The 19,719-nt window shown below is 39.5% G+C and overlaps 1 protein-coding gene across 3 annotated transcripts in view; it reads right to left on the bottom strand.

Moving 5' to 3' along the window:
• UTRN (utrophin) overlaps window positions 1-19,719 on the bottom strand; it is a 446,595-nt gene that overhangs the window by 334,391 nt on the left and 92,485 nt on the right. For all 3 annotated transcript variants that reach the window (XM_089530248.1, XM_089530249.1, XM_089530250.1), the window contains exons 15-23: window positions 16,217-16,324; window positions 14,180-14,359; window positions 11,510-11,685; window positions 10,590-10,713; window positions 9,185-9,272; window positions 7,252-7,493; window positions 6,915-7,095; window positions 1,878-2,023; window positions 598-810 (exon numbers count right to left, since the gene is read on the bottom strand). In XM_089530248.1, coding sequence (XP_089386374.1) covers window positions 598-810; window positions 1,878-2,023; window positions 6,915-7,095; window positions 7,252-7,493; window positions 9,185-9,272; window positions 10,590-10,713; window positions 11,510-11,685; window positions 14,180-14,359; window positions 16,217-16,324 — 1,458 coding nt within the window. The remainder of the gene's footprint in view (window positions 1-597; window positions 811-1,877; window positions 2,024-6,914; window positions 7,096-7,251; window positions 7,494-9,184; window positions 9,273-10,589; window positions 10,714-11,509; window positions 11,686-14,179; window positions 14,360-16,216; window positions 16,325-19,719) is intronic.

Raw genomic sequence — 19,719 nt, forward strand, 5'->3', positions numbered from 1 at the left:
CGGAAGTCTCTAACAGAAAAGGCTAAATGTCTCACAAAGCTACAGTTCCCAAAATTCTCTAGCATTGAGCCAGGGCAGTTAAAGTAGTCTCAAACTGGATAGAATAAATATATATAATGCATAGTAGGGTGGTTTAATGGAGCAGGTAGGTTTTTACTTTGTTTCTAACTTGTGTATATTTTATGTGATTTTATATTGGATAGAGACGTTTTAATTGTTTTTAATTTTATTGCAGTTTTAATTTATCTGTGAGCCACCTTGGGTCCCTCCAGTTAGAAAGGTGAGATATAAATGAAATAAATAAAATATAAATAAATATTTCTGCAGTGCGTTTTGGTCCAATGTTTTTACTCCTACGTGTCTAGTTCTTACTCCGAAGACCCAATTCAGAGGGTTGTGCTATTGTTTTCACTCCCCTGTAGTCAACAAAATTTGTTCTGGCAGAAAGTGACAGCAACAGAACTTCCATATCATTACACTAAAATTGCTTCCATAGTGATAAACCTAACAGCCAGCTACAGCACATAAACAAATTTGGGGACAGGGAAGAATATACTTGTCAAAGGGTGCTAAATAAGCAAATACGCATATGCTTACCTCAAATATTCTCAGTTTGGAAATGATTTCTTCCAAAAGATGAACATCCTTAGAAATTTTCATCTTTAGCTTATCCCTATATCCCTGCAAGCATTTGAATTCTTGCTTGTAGAGCTTTGATTTTTCAGCAGAAATATGTTTCTCTAAGCCTTGTGTGTCTGCTGCAAGTTTATCTACCATTCTTTTCTGATTTTCTAGAGTTTCACAAACTGTCTGCAGAGAAAAAAAATTAAAAAAACAAAAATATGTGTTTCATTTTTTCATAAGAAATAGCAATCTCATGTATTATAGCATAAATTATCTACAGTTAAACACACCACAATTGAACAAAAGTACCATTCAGCCATATTATATCTAGATAAAATAAGCATAAAAGGAGGGTTATCTGATAATCCTGCATCCCTCCTTAGTCACTTCAATTGCTCTCCATTTATTCATTCAGCTCATTTATGGAGAGCAGCTTTCTGAAGATGAGAGCCTCATCTATCCACAGAAGTTCTTCCCTCAGTCAAGAACACTGGGAAATGATGCAACAATTCTGCTAACAGCAGAAGACTATAAATCTCCACCAGCATAACTGTGCCAGTTGCATGTTCTTTCCCAGGTGCACAAGCTTATTTGGTGCAGTGCTGCAGCAGCCAACTAAGAGCTGGGGAAGGAGCTGCACCCAGCACCCTCCAGCTGCACTTGTGCACTTGGTGCAAAGGCATCGCACAAAGTAGTGTTGGATGCTTTCTTTTCCAGTGCCTAAGTATTTAATTACACCTGCCTAACTGGTAGTTACAACAGCATCAACCTCTGTCCGGATTCTGGCCACAGTATTCTGGATCACACAGGAGGCTCTTGGTTTCAGAAGCTCACTCCTCATGTGAAGAAATGTGGGAGAAGTCAATCATACTCTTAGCACAGCCCAAAGGTGTACAAAGATGCTACAATTGTAACAACACAAAGAAGCATGTCTCTTAAGTTTGGAAGACTTAAGACAGGTAATGTAACGGTATTTTGGAGGCTACAACCATGTTATTTTCATGCAGTCACATAATGAACAGTCATTAGTAGTGTAACCATTATTTGCTACTTCCAAAACACTGATTTGAGGGGTCATCTAGGAGATTTGGGGCCATTTTAAGTATATTTTTGTCAAACTAACAACTAATTAGTCACGTTTTCAGAAATAATAACTAGCACTACCCTGCCATTTTTAAACATTCCAAGCTCTGATGTGACTATGCACAACTTAAGCTGAATGTATATTTGTAAAATGTGAACAGAAAACATACCTTTGTCTCTTGTAGCGCTTTCTCAACTTTATTAAAATCATTAATTGTTTTCATGATAGATTGCACCTTGCTTTCCAATTCATTCAGCTCATCTTTCAGTTTTTTCAGAGCATCCAAATAATCATTAGAAGGTTGACTTTCAAATTCTAGTTTTGAAATAAAAAATTAAATCAACTGAACAAGCTGCCTAATATAAAAAACCAGCAAATTATATGAAGTTTAAAAAAAAGGAAATAGTAACAACATACTATTGTCTTCTTCTGTAATTTAAAATAAAAGTTCTTCTGACTATGATTGCAACTGGCATATTTACTCAAGCATTCATCTCATGGAAACTATACCCTATCACAAAGAAGCTACCCCGCTTTCATTTGAATGTTGCAAGAAATGTAACTACTTGAACATGGATGTTGAGTGAGTGAGTTGTTAATCTCTGAAGCCACTTCTACAGTAATTTTAGATGTGAATTAGGAAGTACTGATGGGCAACGCTTCTCAAATGCACATCTAAAACTGTTGTGAACAAACTTCCATGTGGTCTAGAACCCTAGTACTGCCGCCACGACGCCCATTTCGGCTCGTCTGTCTCAGGCCATAGTTAGAGAAACCAAAGAAATTACTCTACACAATATATAACTAACTTGTGAAATTCTTTGCCACAAGCTTTAATAGCCAGTAGGTCATGTGATTTTAAGATAGCATCACAGATAATGGCCAGGTATATCAATAACTGTTAGTCACAGTGGCAACAGATGGCTAATCCAACTGTGAGTCCTAACTACCCACGGAATGAATGGGGCCTGCTAAGCCAACACTTACACCTCTATAGATTTTATTGACCAAATAGATATACTATATTTAGGACTAGCAATTGGATTTAAGCCAAAGAAACTCCATGTTCAGCACTATCCAGAAGTATTAAAACAAAAGCAGAGAAAATTTACAGCTTTCAAAATTTAAAGATAAATCTGATCCTCCACTGTGAGAATCCAGCTGCTGGATGAGGTGAACGTTTGGTGTAAGCCACCACACAGAGCTCTTCTTGTACTCTTAGACATACAAGTACAAGAAGTGTATGAAAAGACAAAATGAGAGCCCAATTTCTTATTACTATTAGAAGCAACTCATACACAACTCTTAGTATACCACTGAGGCACTAGAAACCTTTCATTCTCCAATTTAAACAAACTTCAACTGCCCCTTTGAATGTTTCTCCTTAATCATATTCACAATGGGTGAAATCCAGTTGATTCTGGCCACTGAAAAATGCCCTTTACCAGCAGATCACACTTGCCCTCTCCATCCCCAAATCTGCTGTGGAGGTGCTGGACACCTAAAAGAGGACATTTGCGAGGATTGTCAAGAGTAGAGAAAAGAGAAAGATTCCTTGCACAAGCAAAAACCAGCTCAAGCAATGTTAGATGTTTATAGTCTATTTTAGTCATATATTCTAAAGTAAGAAATTCTGTCTACATTTTATTGCTTCCTATATTTGACCTTAATATGGTTATAATAGTAGCTTTTGAGTAATGCATTTATTTTTGCCTATATGCCTCTGTATTGTTCATTTATTTTTATTTTTAATACCTATTTTCTATTTATGATTATCCACTTCCATTTTATCTACAGCTCCCATCACTTTTACATCCATCTTCTCCACTTTTTTTACAAATTTGACTTATCTATTTATTTAGTATTTATTTATTTCATTTGTATTCTGCTTTTCTCTCAAAGTGGGACCAAAGGCTGCTCCCAGAGTCACTAAAAACAGAACAATGTTTTCAGAAACAATTAAAATCATCACATAAAACAATATAAAATTATTTAAAAGACATACAAAATTTTAAAAGGAAGATAAAACGTCCCAATAAAAAAGCTTCCCTTCTTATTAACTGGGTTTTGCTTATTCTATAGGTGTATTTGAAAAACTGAGACTGTGATAATTTTAGGATGTTGAAACATACAATGTATGACTATTTTCATGTTGTTTATTTACTGCAGTGATGTATTAAGTAAGGAGCTCAATAGACAGCCCCTAAGAGGTGGCTCCATGGTGGATCAGGACCATGTCAACCACATGCCACAGCTCCAATATGGCCTTTCCACAGCACAAAAAGAAGCCACAAAATGCAGCTCCTTTTGTGCCGTGGAAAGGGCACCCTAGTTGCCACAGCTTTTTGCTGCTTCTTCAGCACAATGCATGTAAGTGCTGCACCAAGGATGTGGTGTGACATCGCCCGCCATCTGGTCAGGCAGGCAGCGTGAGGGCAGCATGGGGGCAGAGTCAGGGTGGCTGGCCGGCATATAATGCTGGTCTGTTGAGCCCGTATGTTTCTTGCTTTTAATTTTGGTGTCCATGGCCCAAAATGGACGGGCCTAAAGGTCTGCCAGCAAGCTGCGCTGGGGGTGTGGCATTAAGATACCACACACTCCAAACACAGCCAGAAGATACCCCAATGCCACCCCAACCCAGAAGAGCTGCCCTGAAAAGGACCAGGAAAAAAACGGTCCTTTTCAGAGGCCAGTTGGAAACAGTGGCGATGGGCTGGATTTGAGCATGTGGTTGCCACAGCACCAGGGCAAGCAGTGCTGGGGTGGCCCCAAGCCACCCTTTTTGAACAATCTGTTTTGTGCCATTAAAATTTTTACATGTATTTGCAAAGTTCCTGTGGAATTAGCCAACTTATTTATTTCATATTACCCATCCCAAGCTTAACTGCTGGTCCACTGCTCCATACGTTAAAGAAGAAAAGCAGGGCACAAGTGAATTAAATAAAGAGATTGGATTCTAAAGTCCCTTCTACAAATGGAAGGGTCTTTTGTAAGCAGAACTCTTCTTCTACTCATCAAATGGAACATCTTTATCCAACCCAAAATGAAACGGCAAGACAAACTAGGCAAATACAAAACCCATCAAGTCAACTTCATGGAAAAGCTGCGTGGAACAAAAAAGAACATTAAGCAGTTATAGCTCTAAGTGTTTTGGCCTTTTTGTTTTACTGGAGTTTTATATTGATTCTATATTTTATATTTTTATTGTTGAGTTTAAGCAATATATTTTATGTTTATGGTTTTGTTAAACTGCCTAAAAGAGACATCAGATCTGCCAAATATAAATTAAATTATCATAATGGTAATTTCACTGAAGCCTTTCTATTTAAGTACAATGAAAGAGACAACAGTTCCTGTATTTCAGATATACTGGATGGCTTGGCAGATTAAATCATAGCAATATGAATTAAAAGTAACATATTTAGTAGAAAATAAATCTACAAAATCAAGCTCCATTATTTTAGACAATAATCTCTCTTCCATCACTCCCTGAACAGGCCTCCAATAACATACCAAGTGGTGACCCAACTCTGAAATGAAAACATGATGAAAGAAAAATGGACATACAGTTGGCCCTCCACTTGTGTGGCTTCAACTTTCACTAATTCAGTTGTTTGCATTTGTCTCCATGCACGCACTCCTACTCCTTCTCCCTCACGGGCTTTTTTCCTCAGGGGGGAAAAGGCCCAAGGAGGAGGGAGCAGCCAGGAAGGGCACGAACATGTCCCTCACGCCTTCCCCTATGCTTTAGCTGGCTTGCCTCAGTTTGGGTTAAAGCATGGGGGAGAAGTGAAGCGTGCAGCCATACCCCTCCCTCCTTCCTCCTCATGTTTTAGCCTGTTTCCCTGAGCTGGCTAAAGCATCAGGGAAGGTGGGAGGGGCATGCACATGCGCTCCTCTTTTCTCTCCCATGCTTTAGCTGGCTGATCCCGCTAAAACACGGGGAGAGAAGTGGGGTATGTGTGCATATAAGGGGGAAAGAGAAGCATGTGCACACCGCTCCGCCTTCCCCCACTTATTCACAGTTTTTCCACTTTCGCTGGGGTCTTGTGCCCCTAACCCCTGCCAATGTGGAGGGCCTACTGTATTTTGAAACATATAACGTTATATATTAAAAAGCAAAGGATGTCTGCCATCCCACTGAGCAATTCAGTGTTGTTTTTCTGTTGTTTTTCCTGATCTTTGGAACACTTGGTATTATAAATTATTTCTGCATATAAAGCAACAATCTATGCACTGCTTCTACAAAAAGGGTGTCTTTCATATAGCAGGTCCTAGAAAACTGAAATGACATGTTTCTTTAGAGGGAGCTACAAGACCTACCACATATGACCAACTATAAGCTGACCTCATGTTTAAATTGGGGTCAAATTTATGGCTTTTGATATGACCCTTGCACAAGTTGAGGGTAAAACTTAGGGATATGGAACAAAGGATGGAAAGGATGAAGCAAAGAAAAACAATACCATGGAACTTACAAAATTCCAGTAGGCATAACTGTTTGTGCTCACCCTAAAGACTGGAAGGATGAGTATGGAACTATGGTAATAATAGTTGTGAGATGGGGAGGTGATCAGATGCAGTCAGGGTTAAGGGAATGAGCACATGTTGAAGAGTTTAAAGATAAAGCAAATGTAATTTTAACGTGCTAACTTTGCTGAAGTTTTAACCCAGAAAAGCTGACAAACATACGCAAATGTCTTAATCATCTCCTTTAATTCCTTTCAACATGCATTTCAGGGGAAACACAAAAGTGCCACTGTCACCACCATTTTCCCACCCAAGTATTCAAAAAGGCTAGAAGCAGCGCCACAGCAGAAAGAGTAGAGGGGATCGGTGGTTCTATTGATTTCTCCTGGGACAGACTAAGCTCTTGATTTTTGCCACTCTACTTTTCCTTTTTCCTTTTCCTTTTCCTTTTTTTTTTCCTTCTTTTTTTTGGGGGGGGGGTAATATGAGTTAGTGTACACTGGATAAGTTGACCCATTTTTCCTGAGTCAATTTTTTGACTAAAATTTCTAGATTTAATCATGAGTATGTAGAGTATATCATGTTTCCAGTATATAATTTATACATAGCCTCAGCCAAGATCTAAGACAGATACAAACCAGCCCCTGTTCTAAGGCTTTTGCTACTTGCAAAAGGAAGTAACATGGGATGGTAACAGGGATTTTCCTTTTTTAACATCTGTCAAGTAAAAGCACACCTTTCTTCAGCTGCTTCAGAAGAATCTCCAGCTTCTGCTGGGCAGAACTGAATCGGTCAGCCAAAGAGTTGAGGCTATCTTCAATGAAGTTTGGAGCAGCAGGCTGGGATAAGAGAGCTATGCATTTGGTTTTAAGATCTTCCATTTGAGGAGTCAAATTTAATAGGTGAGTGAGTTGCCCCTGTGGAAATTAAGTTTATGCACACAGTTAAAGATTAAAATTGTTTAATTTAACAATGAATTAAATTAGTCAACAACTTTATATTACCTATATAAGTTCAGCTTAGAAATAATTGTGCTTTGTCTAATAAACAATGAAGAGGTTTGACAAGATTACCTGGCAAGCCTCCTTTTGATTTATCAAAGGTTGCTGTTGAGGTGATATAATAGAGTTGTCTTTCAGCCATAATTCTTTTTCATTTACAGTTTTGTCAAGCTCATCCAGTTCCCTAAAATATACATTTACTTCATTCTGGTACTGCATTTTTCTTGCTGCTTCTTCCAAGTGCAAATCTGCCCCTTTCCACTCTGCCAACAGTTGCTCTAACTCATTTGTTACATCTTCAGTAGGAAGGCCTTCTGAACAATTCAAAGAAAGAAATCTGTTTTGATATGTAGCATACATTAATACAATAATGCTTTTCTTTAAACTTCTAGATCAGTGATTCCCAAATTTTGCTCCTCCAGATGTTTTAGACATCAGCTCCCAGAAGCCCCAGCCAGCTTTGCCAACAGTTAGGAATTCTGGGAACTGAAACTGAAAGCATTTGGAGGACCAAAGCTTGGGAACCACTGTTCTTCATGGTTGACCATCCATACCAAGACTGAACCCAACAAAAAAGAAAAATTTGTCATCAATTACTTTCAAACTATAGCACAAAAAAATTATCTCCATCCATGATCTACATTAAAATGTTCCTCTTTATAAAATATATTCACACATTACAACCATAATCTGATATTTGGTTTTGGCTAAGCTGTAAAAAATCTTCCCTAATAATCTTGCAAAAAGAACACAAAGCAAAGCAGAAAATAAACAGTTCACAACTGTACCACTGCATATTTTTTTAAAAATCTATTGAAAACCTAAATTTATACTCTAGCCAAGAAAGAGAAAACAAAATTGGATGGGAGACGCAGGTAAATGCACAAAAGTAATAAATACAACTGTACAAAGATAAAGATCTCAGCTCAATAATACAACATATTAATCTGAAAAGAGTATCATGCTCATGTTCTCTCAGTTTATAAACCTGCTTTAGCTTTTGTATCATGGCTACATGATTTTCTTATTACTTTTAATTGTAGATTAATATTAAACCATTGTGTCAACATTTCAAACATAACCATGATAAAAACAATGAAGATAGCACACAAAGGGCAAAAGACGACCTTGTTAAGCACTCATTTCCATCTTAACAAACTAGCAGTGGATATCCACTGGCAGAACAGCAGGACCAGGAGGAACAATCACCACTGCTGCATTCTGTGGATGTAGCCAAGAATGCCCCAAAACCAGCTCTGAAGGACCACAAAATCCCCAGGAGCCAGTTTTTACGTGGATCGAAAGTTGTGGGTTGGGTAGTTGCTGTTGCTGTTGTTGTTGTGTGCCTTCAAGTCATTTCCAATTTATGGCGACCCTAAGGTGAACTTATCATGGGGTTTTCTAGGCAAGTTTCTTCAGAAGGGGTTTGCTGTTGCCATCCTCTGAGGCTGACAGCATGTGACTTGCCCAATGTCACTCAGTGGGTTTCCATGGCTGAATGGGGAATCAAAACCTGGTATCCAAAGTTGAAGTTCAATACTCAAACCACTCAAATCACACTGACTCATGGGAGAGGGTGGGAAAGTCAGTCAGCTGCTTCCTAATCAACAGAGGAACAGACCTCCAATGATTGCAGAGGCTGCTATCCAGAAGGTGTGGATTGGAGGGTTGGGCCAGGAAACATTATGTTGCTATGTACTATGGTGGTTACACAGTTAAATAGCTGACAGACAATTCTGGCCTATGATAATATGAATATCTATTATTAAAATTCACTACAATCACATTATTTCAATATGACAATGATTATTTATACTCACAAACATCATATTGCTCATTCAGTTGACAATTAGATTTTCATTTCATCCAGTTAAATCTGGTGCTATGGTAAATTTCAGGCATCCTCAGCTTGAAAGACATTCATTGCTTCTGGCAGTTCCAAGTATTGGCAGGAGAACAGTATAAACCATTTATGTTTATCTTTCAGAATACCATAACAAATTACCTTTTCCCATTGGATCCAGCAAATATTGCACAGTCTGGTTCAGTTCATTCAGGATTCTCTTTTTTTCAGCCCTTTCTTTTTCTATTTCCTATAAAAAAAAACCCATAACAATGGAAGTGAAAAAAAAGTTTCATTAAATTTTTAATTTAAATGGTCCTGCAAGGTGCCTGGAAGCAAGATCAATAAGGAACCTTATGAAGTCAAACTCTTGGAGTGAGGTATATAATTTAATCTATATTCTATAATGGAATAATAATTTAATCTTCTAGTACCTATAAATATCTACCTGGATATAAACTCCACTGAACAGTGCAAGACTTACTTTAAAGCAAACATGTAATTAATGTTTTATTAGGATGAGGTCACATTCCTTTGCTGGTCATATTGCCATAGAATATGCACACATCACAATCTAAAAATTAATTATCCATCAGAGCTATAAATCCTTCAATACTTCACATCATTTTTAGTAAATTATTGATGTTTTGGTCTGGATTCTCATCCATGTATCCTTTTCTTTTAATCTTTACTTAAACTAGAATTTATCCTCCAGATTAGATATACAAGGAATAGCTCCGTCTCCTTGGAACCACAGGAACATATTATTATTATTATTAACCTTTATTTATAAAGCGCTGTAAATACAAAGAAAACCATACTGGCAGACAGTTTAGATCAAGTGTTTGTATAGTACTATGATCAGGACCACAGACTCCAATCTCTTATGGCTCACAGAAAATAGTATGTTAAACCAAGCACATACCAAATGAAATGGCATTACTTTCTAATTGATATTGAACATAAAGATTGCTGCAACAAGTTGACACTTCTCCAATACTGTTCAAACTGACAATATGTAAAATCTATTTCATACAGGATGTACTTGAAGGTTACTCTTTGGTGACGTAGTTACTCAGGCTATTAAAATTAGCTCATAACAGCATTACCAAGGTCCTAATTATTTAAGATATAGAATACTTTGATCTTTAATCTCCACAGGATGTACAGAAAGGTTATTAGTTGTCTCTATGGGATGATAGAAAGACTTCACCACAGTCCTCAGTTTTAATGAAAGATTGAGAGGATTCCTGTGGGGTTCATTTCGAAGCATAATTTCTGTCCAAAATGTACTGCCTTGTCCTAAACTAAAAAGAGAAATGAACACAGAGGAGGTAGGTGATGGGAGGATGCCCATTAAACCTCTTAGCATAACCTATTACAACTGCAATAGTATTGCTTATGGGCAATCCAGGAGAATGATGTTTGATGAACACTTTACAAATGTTTAATAGCGGAACTTAATCTACTGGAAGCTTTAAGATCAGACTCTACCCCCAGCTGATAACAAGCTTAGGCTCATAAAATAACCCATTCACTGAAAATGCCTTCCCATTTCTCACTTTACCTTCAGCTTCTCTTTCATGTCCAAAGTCTCTCTCATCTTCTTGTACTCTTTGATCTCTATGGCCTGAATGGCAGCTTTTGATTTTAATATCCAGTTCAACAGCTCAGCAATTTCAGAATCAAGCCTATAATGAGAGATTAAATAATATTTCCAACAACGTCTCGCTTCAATCATTATTTCTTTTTTTAAAATTCAGCCTTTTGTCTGTCTAGAAATACCATGTTCAGTATACATCTGTGTTTTAACAGTGCAGTTTTACTCAAATCTGAACAACAATTTGACCTTAATGCATTAATAATCCTTTGCAAAGATTTCACAAAAACTACAAACCTATGGCAAATTGTCCTGCCTCTAGGCAAGCAGACACAAACTATTATTATGTTCATTTCTCTAGTAAAAGATCACAGCTTGAACAGTTACTTTGTAGATGGCAGTTACCAGAACCAAAGTTGCAATTGTTAAGTTCTGCTACATACTGATGTGAGGTTGAATACACAGTAGCTCTGGATCATAATATACATCTGTCATATTATGTTTCTCTGTTTCCCTGCCCTGTGACAACACAGCACATTGCTACAACTGTTGAATCTTCCCACTCTATCTCAGCAAAAGTATAAAAGGGGACGCACTCTGAAACTAGGTGGAGCCACACAAATAGCACCAATGGTGAAGAAAAAGAGAAGACAGATGTGTACAAGTGGTGGGCAACTTACCACCTAGACCACCTCACTGCCAATCTTTATCTGCAAGATTGCTTTTAACCAGACTCGAGAATATACACATAGAAAATATGTTCTACAATAACAGCCCAGCAACATCCACAGAGAACATGCAACATTTTTAATGCTGCAATTGTGAGTATGGATAGTAAGAAAATAAGTCAAACTTTAATGAGAAACCACAATGGAAATTATTCTTACTTTTTCTTCATTTCAGTATCCAAGCAGGCTTGTCTTTTCTTTGGAGGAGACATGGATGGAGGAGACTGTTCTTGTTTGAAGTGTTTAACTGTTTTCTGCTCTTTAACAATGACTGCTTCTTTGACAAACTTCTGTGAAATCTGGGACATCCCCACATTTGCAGCTGCCTGAGCAACCTAAAAAAGAGGAAATTTATCCAGAGGCTAGCATGGATCTAATTAAATTATACAATTTTTGACAGAATTAGTGACATCTTTATATATACAAATGCATATAATAGTTGTAATTTCACATAATGATAAACTATGGTAGCCCAAGGCAAAATATTTGCTACTCCTTCCCCTGCACACAACTAGAATAAGCATTATTACAGTTTATTGTCACTTTCCCTCAATTTCAACCTGTTGTTCACACACTGAGGTCCATAGTTTATCACAAGCTCTGTCCACGTTCCAAAAACATCTGTTTCAAACTACAGATTATACAACCAGGTTGTTGAAATAACTGGACTTTGTGATTAACCATGACATCTCATTTACACACAAGACATCAAGATTAAGGAAAACTGGAAGTAAATGTTTTTCTCAGGCATGAAAAATGACTTGGAATTACTGGTCAGTGGTCACTCCCTCAAGGGGACAAATCTACTATCCTCCCCCACATTTGTTTTAACTCTAGGGTTGGTTTGTTTTATAAACTTTGGAAGAGTCCCCAACTCTACAAATTAGTATTATATGTAAAGATAACCAACAATGACAGTGGCACCTTCACTTTGTACCTGGCCTAGCCAAAGTCAAGAAATGTTAGAAGTCGTTCAGTGAAAATATTTAAACATATTCTTTATTGTTTCCCTCCCTATATAAAGAATCTTAAACTTCTTTTAGAGTTATTCTTTATCCTCCCATTCTCAAAAGATCCCAGGATGGGATACATGGTTCCACTTCATCTCTTTTTCTAAAACACTGTGAAGTACGTGACAGATTAGACGATAACCAGCATAAAGTCAAACCTCAGTGTTGTGTTTGGAGACATGAGCACAGAATTTCCCAGACTAAGCCCAACAAGCTATAACACACCACTTTAGCCTCTAAAAGACATGTTTTTTTTAGTTGTGATGTTTAGTTGCAATTTTAGTTGCAAGATCTCTTCAAAGTAATTTCAGTCACTACTATATGCACTTTAGTGATAAACTACTCAATGATTAATAGACTGTTGTTGTTGTGTGCATTTAAGTTGTTTCAGATTTGTGGAGACCTTAATGTGTGTGACTTGCCTGAAGTCACCTGGTAGGCTTCCATGGCAAACCCTGGCCTCCAGCGTCACAATTCAATGCTTAAACCACTACACCATGCAGGCTCCTGAACAGACGGTACCATCTACATTTATGCAGCTGCTGAATATACTTGGAAGTCAGATCTTTGGTCTAAAGTCCACCTGACTCAACACTGTCAACTCCAGTGTACAACAGCCTCCCAAAATCTCAGACAAAGGGACTTTGAAGCCCTGCCAGCAGAGCTCCTTGAACTAGAGATTCAATCTGACAGGGCTAAGGGAGAGCCTAGGATGACATGTGATGTCTTTTAAGATGCTTTAAAATTTCCAACATTTATAGGGTAAGAATTGCCCCAACAGAAATTCAACATTTTAACTGAGCAACACTTTTCACTTAATAGTCAATCTCATGTGCTACTCTGAAGCTTTAAGGCTGTGACAGCGAACCTATGGCATGTGTGCCACAGGTGGCATGCAACACCATTTCGCCCGGCACGGACCAGGGAGAAGGAGGAACAGGCACATGCTCCAGTTATCTCTCTTAGACAGGTAGAAGCCAGAAAATGGTGCTGGGGACAAGGACACAGGCATGCACCTCTCGCTCCTCCTCCCAGCCTTCTCCTGGCCTTCAGCTGCCTCTCCGAGACAGCTGGAAGCTGGGGGAAGGGCAGAGGGAGAAGAAGCCACTGGCACGTGCCAGTTGCTTCTTCCCAGGGGGCAGGGAAATGTCCAAGGGGAGGAGGACCAGGTGCATGTCCACTCCTCCTCCCCATGGGCCCTTCCTGACTCTCCCTGCCTCCGGAGAGACAACTGGGGTTCAGGAAGGGTCAGGGGGGAGAAGGAACGGATCCATGCCCATTCCGCCTCCTCCCCACGGGAGGGGAAGGAGGAGGAGGAGCAATGGGTGCGTGCCTATCACCACCTCTCCCGGACTGTCCTCAGCTTCTAGCTGTATTTCAGAGAAAGCTGGAGGGCGGGGGAGAAGTCTTGCCCCAGAAGCCCCACCTCCAAAGGATGGAAGTCCTGCTTCCGGAGTGTAGAAATCCCGCTCCCGGAAGGCAGAAGTTCCATCCCCAGGTGGCAGAAGTCCCACCCTCAGCACACAGCCCTGCTTCCAGGAGGCAGCCCTGCCCCCAGTACATAGCCCCAAAAAGCTTCGCCATCACTGTTTTAAGGGGTTCTTCTGGAACCCCTTCAAACACTATTCAACTTTTCTCTACACCCAGACTCTAGAAATTAAAACAGCAACAACCAATTCATTCGATATTGGCAAAAAGAAATAAAAGATGAAACTGAGATTCCAAGTGCTCTCCTAACAGATTTGTTAAGGTCAGTGTCTATGTTTTAGTGAAAAAAATTTGGAAGCTGTAAAAAAAAAAGATAGTATTTTTAGCATACCTGATTAGAGTAATCCTCAAGCTTCTGAACTACGCTGTCCCACCTCTGTGTTAGCTCTTCCAAATCACTATCAATTTTTTTCAGTGCCTTCTTGTTGTTTAAGAGTTGTGTCACATCCTGGGCCACCTCATTCAGCTGTTCTAATGTCTGGCGTTTCATTCCCATATCTTCTTTCAGAACCTGACAATGAAACAACAGTAGCCATTTATTTCCTTTTAGAGAAATGTATTTTGCACAAACTGCTTAAGTTAAAAAAAATCAATTTTTTTTTTTTAAAATTAAGAACTGGAAATAAAGTTACATCACACCATTTAAGTGCTGGGAGACAAAGAAAGAGAAACAAGCATTAATAATAGTTGCATTGGAGGATATTTATCTTATTGTTGTTTGCCTTCAATTTGTTGTTTCTTTTAAAAAAATTATTAAATTAAAAACATTCATCCTTCTTACAATATATTCTAATACATAAAACGTTCCATTCCTATAACTTTACTTCATATTACAAATCAGGTAGAGTATGCTTGAAAAATATTCCTTACTAAGTTGCTTGAATGAGAGTTTCATTCTTGCAGTTTTTGAAATTTCCCTTCTCATTTCTTTTCCACTACACTTATTCTTCCTAGTTCCATTCTTCCCTTATCACTCTTCCTTAGTTTTTCTACACTTTCTCTTCCATCTAGTCCATTTCCTCTCATTCTTCACATTCTTCCACATCCTTTTCATACAACCACATTCCATCTACGACTTTCTTAAGCCCTCAAATCAAATCTGTTCTTCATATCTCTAACTTCTACACACTTCTTTTTTCTTCTTTCATTTCTGACTTATGGCACCCTAAGGCAAAGCTAGCTTTTTCTTGGCAAGATTTGCTCAAAGGAGGTTTGCCATTGACTTCCTCTGAGGCTGAGAGAGTGTGACTTATCCAAGGTCACCCAGTGAGTTTCTGTAGCTGAGTAGAGATTTGAACCCTGGTTTCCCAGTGCCCTAGTCCAACACACAACCCACAATACCATGCTGGCTCCCTAATTATCTTATAAAGGTAAAAGGTAAAGGTTTCCCCGTTGATGATGCTGTCTACTCATGTCCAACTATAAGGGGCAGTGCTCATCTGTTACTAAGCCGAAGAGCCACCATTGTCAAACACCACTCTGCAATCATGTGGCCAGCATGACTGCACAGAACATTATTACCTTCCCACCATAGTGGTACCTATTGATCTACTTGCACTTGTACATGCTTTCAAACTGTTAGAACTAGCAGAAGCTGAGACCCGTGACAGGAGCTCACCTTATCACACCGCATTTGGGTCTCAAACTGCCAACCTGCCAATCTTGCAACCATCAGAGTCGGCATCCCTTGTAATTATCTTATACCTTTGTTAAAATATTTGTCTCACTAAAAACTGATAAGGGGTTGTCCTGTGTAGCACTTCTATGAAGTAGCTGCTATCATGATTCAGGAATTACAGTGCATAAGCTATGAAGCATTTGGGAGCTTTTCCCAAATGGAAGGGAAAGCTGAGGGTGAAAGCTATAATTGCTTCAGTACCTCAGAAAGATTTTTATCATGACTTGTACATGCAGCAGACTTTAGTTACTACTCTATCACATACTGGAGAAACTCCAATTAATGTACTTTAGTTTTCATCATGTATTTCAGTTTATTTCCTTTTCTGAAAAGGATAATATCCACATAATTGTGTCTTGGCTTGCTGCCATCATGAATGCTTTTGCAAAAGTAACATTTTCACCTTGTACCCTATCTAGCACGTTTTCAGGAGCTGACCAGTCATTTGTCCTTCAAAACAAAAGAGCTGAGTGTCTTACAATTTTCACACCACATTCTTCAGCTGTGGATACAACCCAAGAGAATTCTTCCACGTCTTCAGAAAGTAATTTAAGAACTTGCTGGACCATGAAATTAGTACAAGGATAGGACAAGGATGATCCTCCAGCACCATAGAGATGGCAAGTTGGCACCAAGACAAACATTTAAGATTACAGAGCTGTCTTAGAATGCAAAGCAAGTAATACTCACTGCCAGCTTTCGAACATTCACACCAAGCTCTTTTTGATCTTTGAAGTTGCTGGTTTGTACTTTGTTCAAAGCCTCCTCTTTTTCAATTAGCCAGGCCTTCAATAAGCTCTGCACAGGAGGAATTAAGCATACCGCGGAAATATTTACACATTTTGTTAATCACTACCATCCCAATGCAACATTAATTTCAACAGTACTTTGGCATTACATCAGTGTTTTAGTCTGTCTTGTTGTCCTTAGTTACAGTAAAGCTTATCTTCTATTTCCCATCACAGTAGGTGCCATGCAACTTATAGGAGCAGTTCTGTAGAAGTAACTTAGTGGGATGAAGTCTGCATGCTCTGTTGCTAAAAATCCATAAGCTAATATACTGGATTAAAAACTGCAAAAAAAGAAGCATCAGTTTGTGAAACTGTAAACTCATTTCACAATCAGTGGACCATTGGTATCTGGATTTTAATGTAAAGCAAAATTATTCCTTGAAAAAAGTTTAGACATAGTAAAGAAAGGGGCTAAACAGACCAGTGTTTAACGCCAGCCTTGGAGCAGAGTGGGAGTGTGGCGTCTGCATGCCCTACGGCCCAACACCACCCCGATGCTGGTGTCAAGCTGTATCCCTGACTGTATGGTGGGGGGGGTGTCATGGCGCTCCTTTGGCACAGTGTTTAGACACGCTGTGCCAAAGGAGCACTGAAAAGCCAATGCTAAAAGGAGTGGCACTTTTCCATTCTTTTTAGCCCCAGCAAAGTGCTGGATTAGGATCACAGCATGTGGTTGCTATGGCCCCGATCCAGCACTGGAAGGGGCAGTGCAGAGCCACTCCTCTGTAGAGCCCCAAAATGACTGCTACTATTAACATAAGATTATGAAGACAGAAAGGTAACAGGCCTTTGCAACTTCATATTAACAGTGTATTTGCTAGGAACAATTATATGAGAATAAATATAGGAAGCTACAATATGTCTAGCTGCTTTGGGTCCAGCTGTGTTCCTGCAGATATCCGCAAATGCCAATGTATCTTCAGCTAATGTTCAGTATTCTGCTGAACAGTTACAAATGCAGAATCCAGAGTTATGTACTTATTACTGTTTTGCATTCAGGGACTATGTAGGGACTGTGAAAATCCCCCAAACTCCACTTATTAGGAAGAAGATGCTGAGAATGAGTGGGGTTTGTTCCCTGTGGGTTGGGAATCAGCTGGCTGATGGTCCCACCCCAACCCCTTGTGTGAGTGATCTCCAGCACCAGGAGAACTGCAGCAGCAATGCTGCTTCTTCCTGTCACACTGAAATGTGCTCACAAGAGGGGTGGAAATATCAGTTACCTGCTTCCCAATCAACAGAGAAATTAAAAAAAAAAACATTGATTGCAATGGTTGTTTCTCAGTAAGTGACGATTGAGGGGATCAGGATGGGATTCACTGTGTAGAACCATGTGAAAATGGCCCTTCCCATGTATGGGCTTAGGCTGCCTTCTTCCAAGGTAACAAAGGGCTAAATGATGTGAAGAGGTCAAATTACATTTTAATGAGGCTCAGCGTCAAAGGTAATGAGAGAGCAATTGTCCGATGCTGGCAAAACATCAGGAAGAAACTCTTCTAGAACATGGCCACATAGCCCAAAAAACCCACAAAAAACAATTGTCCAATGTGATTACTAGTGGACAGAAGTGTGACATTTCATGATCCTTCTCAGCAGAGGTTATAAAAAGCCTGAGAAAGGACCATGTGGCAAATCCTAATAAAGAAAGCTTGGGGCTGGACCGCCTGTCCCTTTGGGGAAGCTGGTTTAGGCTAGACAAAGGAGCCCAGACTCTTAGCTAACCCATGAACATCAAGGACTAGAAATCCCATCTGATCTGTGAGTAGAATAACAGAATGTATTAGCTAGTTGGGTCAGGGGCTTTTATTACTTCTCCTGTCTTGGCTGAAATGATCTAATATATCTGTAACTTGTAACTTCTAATCTTGTGTCTGAATGACAGGTGCTACTTCACATAAAGAGGTATCCTTTTGCAATGGAGATTTCTTACTTAGAATAAAATCCTTTTCCTTTAAAAGTACTTCTATCCCTTACACCAGGGGTAGGCAACCTGCGGCCTGTGGGCCGGATGCGGCCCGGCAAGGCCTTGGGACCGGCCCCAGCCCGGTCCTGCCACCAATTGCCACCGGAGCCTTTGGCCTCTCGCGTGAGGGGTGGGGCCTTTGGCCTATCAGGAGGAGGCGGGCAAGGGGGGGCAAGCGGCAGGCAAGGGAGGCAAGCGGCGGGCAAGGAGGGCAATTGTCTATAGAAGCCTCCGAAACATGCATTTATATTAACATTTTTTAAAAAATCAGCAATTTTTGCATGTCCTCCATTTTTTTAAAAAAAAGTGTCCTCCATTTGAAAATTTTGTCCCACATTTGTCCCGGTTTATTTATTTATTTATTTTAATTATTTAATTATTTATTTTTTGGCTTCGGCCCCCCAGTTGTCTGAGGGACAGCAACCCGGCCCCCAGCTGAAAAAGATTGCCTACCCCTGCCTTACACTCTTCTTTCACATGCCTCTGCTCGATCTAGTCCCTTCACCAGGGCTTAGGGAGGGAAAGAAACATCTCTGAATAATCAGGGGTGAGAAGTACCAGTGGAATCTCAGCAACATCCCACTGTGTTGCTATAAAATAATTGGGTGGTGACAGATAGGTAAGTGTTTTCTGGAGGCCCCACTCTGCTCAACAGAAGCAGGAAGAAGAGACCTTATTATCCCTAGTATAATAAATAATAAATAATAAAATATTTATTTATAGCCCGCCTTTCCGTAGATCAAGGCGGGTTACAACAATAACAGTTACAGAGTAAAAACACAATACACATATACCATACAGAGCTCACGGTCATAATTGTGGGGGTTAGTTTTCGGTCTCTGTTCCCAGCTATCTCATAAGAAGGCAGTGTTCACACTATTTGATCTGAGGGTACACCCCCACCCATAATTTGGCACCATAAATTATTTTTCATGGTTAGTCACAACAAAGCCATGCTGTAGCCTCATACCCTACACGCAGGAGGAATCAGTGCTTACATGGGCCACAGCACGTATAAGGGGTGACTACTGGAGTCACTCCTCTATACATGTTACAGACAGTAATTCTGTGGAGCCTCCTACAGATGTTAGTGGGGGCAGGCAAGGATACAACATGGCCATACAAATTAGCATGTGGGCACAGGTAGATTGGGGAGATACAGTTCCTTAGTACCAACCCTCTGGCTTCTTGTGTAGAAGACAGGAAAGATTAGAATAAGCCCTGAGTCAAGAGTCTTTAAAAAAAACAGAAGCAAACGCAACAGAAATTTATTTCTGAGAAAGAAATTTACTTCCTTGCCAAGATTTCTTGAAGGCACAAAGCTAGAACATTGATTGGTCTGATTTCTCTGTTAAGAAAATGAACTGTATTCTAATCACTTCTAGATTAGGCATCAGGAAAGTACAGTGCATGGGCCACATGCAGCCCCCTGAGCTGCA

The sequence above is a fragment of the Sceloporus occidentalis genome, unplaced genomic scaffold, assembly GCF_023333645.1.
Source record: "Sceloporus occidentalis isolate IW3139 unplaced genomic scaffold, rSceOcc1.0.p SCAF_6, whole genome shotgun sequence".
NCBI classification, from domain to species: Eukaryota; Metazoa; Chordata; class Lepidosauria; order Squamata; family Phrynosomatidae; genus Sceloporus; species Sceloporus occidentalis.